The 4,028-nt window shown below is 44.0% G+C and overlaps 2 protein-coding genes across 2 annotated transcripts; both read left to right on the forward strand.

The window, feature by feature from the left end:
* Positions 1-76: 76 nt before the first annotated feature.
* AK88_05599 (uncharacterized protein) lies at positions 77-643 on the forward strand (the record flags this gene model as incomplete). The annotated part of the gene is made up of 1 exon (XM_012483201.1): positions 77-643. One exon carries the CDS (start codon positions 77-79, stop codon positions 641-643), a length of 567 nt encoding a protein of 188 aa, XP_012338624.1.
* A 930-nt stretch (positions 644-1,573) lies between these two features.
* AK88_05600 (uncharacterized protein) lies at positions 1,574-2,521 on the forward strand (the record flags this gene model as incomplete). Its single annotated transcript, XM_012483202.1, has 1 exon — positions 1,574-2,521. One exon carries the CDS (start codon positions 1,574-1,576, stop codon positions 2,519-2,521), a length of 948 nt encoding a protein of 315 aa, XP_012338625.1.
* Positions 2,522-4,028: the final 1,507 nt, after the last annotated feature.

Genomic DNA, 4,028 nt, shown 5'->3' on the forward strand with positions numbered 1-4,028 from the left:
ACCGCAGTATAACAACAACATCAATGCTTCTGCCGTCGTTGCTACCGTCCTTCTGTCGTTCTTCCTGCCGCAAAATATGTATGTGCCTTTCCATCTCCCAAGCTCTCTGGATCCCTTATTCGGCTACTTCGTCGAATCCTTCTTACACGCGGCCGCGTTGGTCGACGCGTTGCTCGGAGAGACAATCCTCCTCCTTCTTACACTCGACCGCGTTTGCTCAGACCGACCCCCTTACTCGGAGACAATCCCGTGTACGAAGACGGCGGACGGCGGCAGGAGGAAGAGAACAAGTAGTTGTTGTGCATTTATCACGACTTCCAGAAGCGTTGACGGAAGAGGAGTTGACGGGAGAAGCGTTGACGGAGAAGGTGTGACCCGGAGACGGGGTGACGCAGACGGGGTGACGCAGCGAAGCGTTCACGGAGAACGCGGTGACGGAGAATCGTTGACGCAGAAGGGGGTGACGGAGAAGGCGTTGACGGAGAAGAGCGTGGACGGAGAGAGCGTTGACGGAGAACGTGTGACCCGGAGACGGCGTGACGGAGAGCCGTTGACGGAGAGGCGGGGTGAAGACGAGGCGTGCACGGCACAGGCGTTGACGGGAGAGGCGTTGACGGAGAAGGCGTGGACGGAGAAGCGTTGACGGGAGAGGCGTTGACGGAGACTTGGTTGACGGAGGGGCGGTGTCGGAGAGGCGTTGACGGGAGAGGCGCTGACGGAGAGGCGTTGACGGAGACGCGTCCACGGAAGAGGCCTTGACGGAAGAGGCGTTGACGGGAGAGGCATTGACGGAAGAGGAGTTAATGCAGAGGCGGTGACGGGGAAAGCAGCGACGGCGGCGACGGAAGAACAAATTGATGTCGTTGTTATTACTGCGGTTTTTAGGTGTACAAGGGGTTTAGGTGTACGCACACAGAGACAACGTGTGTGTGACAGGCGTTTAGTGGAGAACGGGGCGTTGTTTTTACGGGGTGTTATTCATGACGTGGTGTAGCATTTTTTCTATTTTTTTTTTTTTCTTTTTTTCCTACTTCCAAACCCCACGATTTATGGGGTGCGTGATTAAATTCAGATAGGGGATAATTTGTTCATGGGACATGTTTCTGCAGGGATTACGTACTGCAAGACATATTCCATTCGATAAAAACCTGGATAATAACTAAGAGAACATTGTGCCCATATTATATGCAAGCCGTTATCTGAGAGATAATGATATCATTCGTTTCATTATATTGGTTTATGGTTGTGACAATATGACGTATGCGCCGTTGGGACGTTTATTAGCACAATATGTGCTCAAACGGGGTCTGCAGGGCAACACGGAGGCGTATAAGGTAAGTTACTAACAACAACAGGGGCGGCGTCGTGTACTTATAACAGCCTCTATATATGATAGTATGCATACGCGCCTGCATATATCATTGTACGAATGCGATCGTGCACTATTTCCCTATTAATAATACATTGGACACCCACAGTTGTGGACTACGTGCAACAGTGTGGGCACATATGAATATGGACGACAGCGGTGCAGTGGCCAATTATGCACACAGATATATGTTCCTTGTGCACCATGCAGCAAAGCCTATGGACAGATATAAAAGCGCTACTCGAAGAATTTGTGAAATATTTGGAAGATGAGAACCTAGACGACCTTGCAGCTAATTGTTCAAACACGGGTTATAAACGTCCGCACACGGACCGCGGTACGGCCGTTGCTAACGCGGGGGACAGAATTATGTGCACACTCATGTCACGAGCATTATTTTTCATGAATGAGAACAGTTGGAATAAGCGAAGCGAGGATATGCAGGAAAGTCGTGATGCTGAGATGAAGGAATATGTGAGATGTGCAATAGTAAACATATTTATGTACATATTGCTGGCATCTCCATGCAGAAGTGAAATGGGTGTATATTATGCATGGTACACAATGCAACACCTGGAGTCAGGTGAAACTGGATTAATTAAAACGGGCAAGTGCCGCCAGGGAGTGTTTGCAGATATACACATCCAGGACTTCCACATGCAGAAAATGATTAAGGCATGGTTACAGAACAATGGAACAATACAAGACACAATTGCAGGCCATGCAATGACAAGCACATGTAACAAAAGACCACAGGACCTCGTAAGCGGAACACAGGATGCACATGCCATGCATGCAACAATACCACTGCAGAAACCCGAGAAGGACGTTATACAGCAATTAGGGCACCAGATCAAGGTCTTGGTTCCGAAGGTGCAACAAGAAGTAATGCAATGCGAGCACGACCCTGACGCATGCATGGAGCCTAGCGCACACGCCGGCAGTAGCGATGTCCAGGATGACGCAAGGCAGGCAACAGTATCGAACCCTGTCGAAAGCGGTAAACCAGCACGACCGGGCAAAGAGGGCGGCACAGAATCGTCCACGCCGGCAACACCACAGCAACCGACAGGTAAGGACCGATGGGGAGAAAGCACGAATGCGGACAAATATGACCGAATACGGCCGAATACTCATGCGGCCCTCATATAAATCGTACGAATATGGATGCCACCACAACAACGCAACGGCCACAAAAACGCACGCGGGGTGCAACACTAACGCAGCAGCTAAAACGCACACGCGGGGGGGAACAGCACAGCAAACGACTTGCCTGACATTGAGCGATGAGAACGGCGCCCACGACGGCAGCAATAGGGCGACTGGTATGACTGCGGAGTGTGTACGGAATTTATGCATATAAGGGGATTATATGTGGAATATTTATTACAGAAAATTTGACAGCCGTACGAAAAAGAGGCACTGCATACGTTGTTCTCGTGACAAGTGCTTCCATAATGGATGTTGCTATGACGCATGTCGTCGTGACAGGTTATACAGACTTCCTTGAAACCTCAGTTTTACTAATGGATGTAGCTGGTTCTACTAAATCTTGATCCTATATGCTTATAGATTTCTCGTACCAGAATGTACCAGAGAAGGTGTGTTATTATCACAAAAAAAAGAGAAAGAGAAGATATCTTCTTACAACAAAGCAATCTGTATAGTTCCTCATACATACATCCTGAGATATTACATAAGCCCATATATATACCACATGAATAGAAAAAAGGAAAAACAAAGCCACTTAAATCCTGTAACACTCTTGTTACTTAAGTAACTTCAAGCAAATGCTCTACTCATGGGTATTCATTTAACAAATCAATGTAACATTCGCTAGATATTACCATTCCGCATATTACTATTTTCTACATTACAACATTTTTTGCACTCGTGCTCTTTACACATTACCCGTTGCTACAATATTATTTTTTACCATGTGAAATGGCTTACATATTTTTACCTGATATAGAGATGAACACATTATTAAAATATTTTAAATAAAATACCCTATCATTTTGAACACAAAAGTATATTTAAACCTAAAACCCCTTAAGCCTGGAAAGAATTCCATCATACCCTAAATACAAATGATCTAACCTTCCCTTATCCCCTTATTCTGTATCATTAGATGCATGTTCAAAATAATAAAGTGCTACAGTACATATATAGAAGTTGCTATTTTTCAAAATAAATAATATTCGCATTTATTCGACCGTCTGAAAGTTGGACGTTATTAAAAAGTGCGCAAATATGTATTTACAACGTACCAAGCACTTAATTCGCTCTTACATTATATATTATGCAATAAAATCAATGCTTTTATATTACTGCTGCATTACAATATTTATTTTATATGCATTCGTATTTATATTATTTTTTTTATTTAAAATAATATATATACCTACTTAAAACAGAAAAACATGAGTCCCGTATATACGCAAAGGACCTAGTTAGGATAACCCCTTTGCTTAAAACAATAGAAGCATATTCGCACAAAAATCTATAAATATATAAAAAAAAGAACAGTTCTATAATCTTTGCATATATATTAAAAAAAAAAAAAAGGAGATAATCACATAATGCACTCATGCATAAAAAACAAAGAAACTAGATCAATCCTAATACCTGCGCATACAAGCAAAAAAAAACAAAAAAA

This window comes from Plasmodium fragile, assembly GCF_000956335.1.
Source record: "Plasmodium fragile strain nilgiri unplaced genomic scaffold supercont1.173, whole genome shotgun sequence".
NCBI classification, from domain to species: domain Eukaryota; phylum Apicomplexa; class Aconoidasida; order Haemosporida; family Plasmodiidae; genus Plasmodium; species Plasmodium fragile.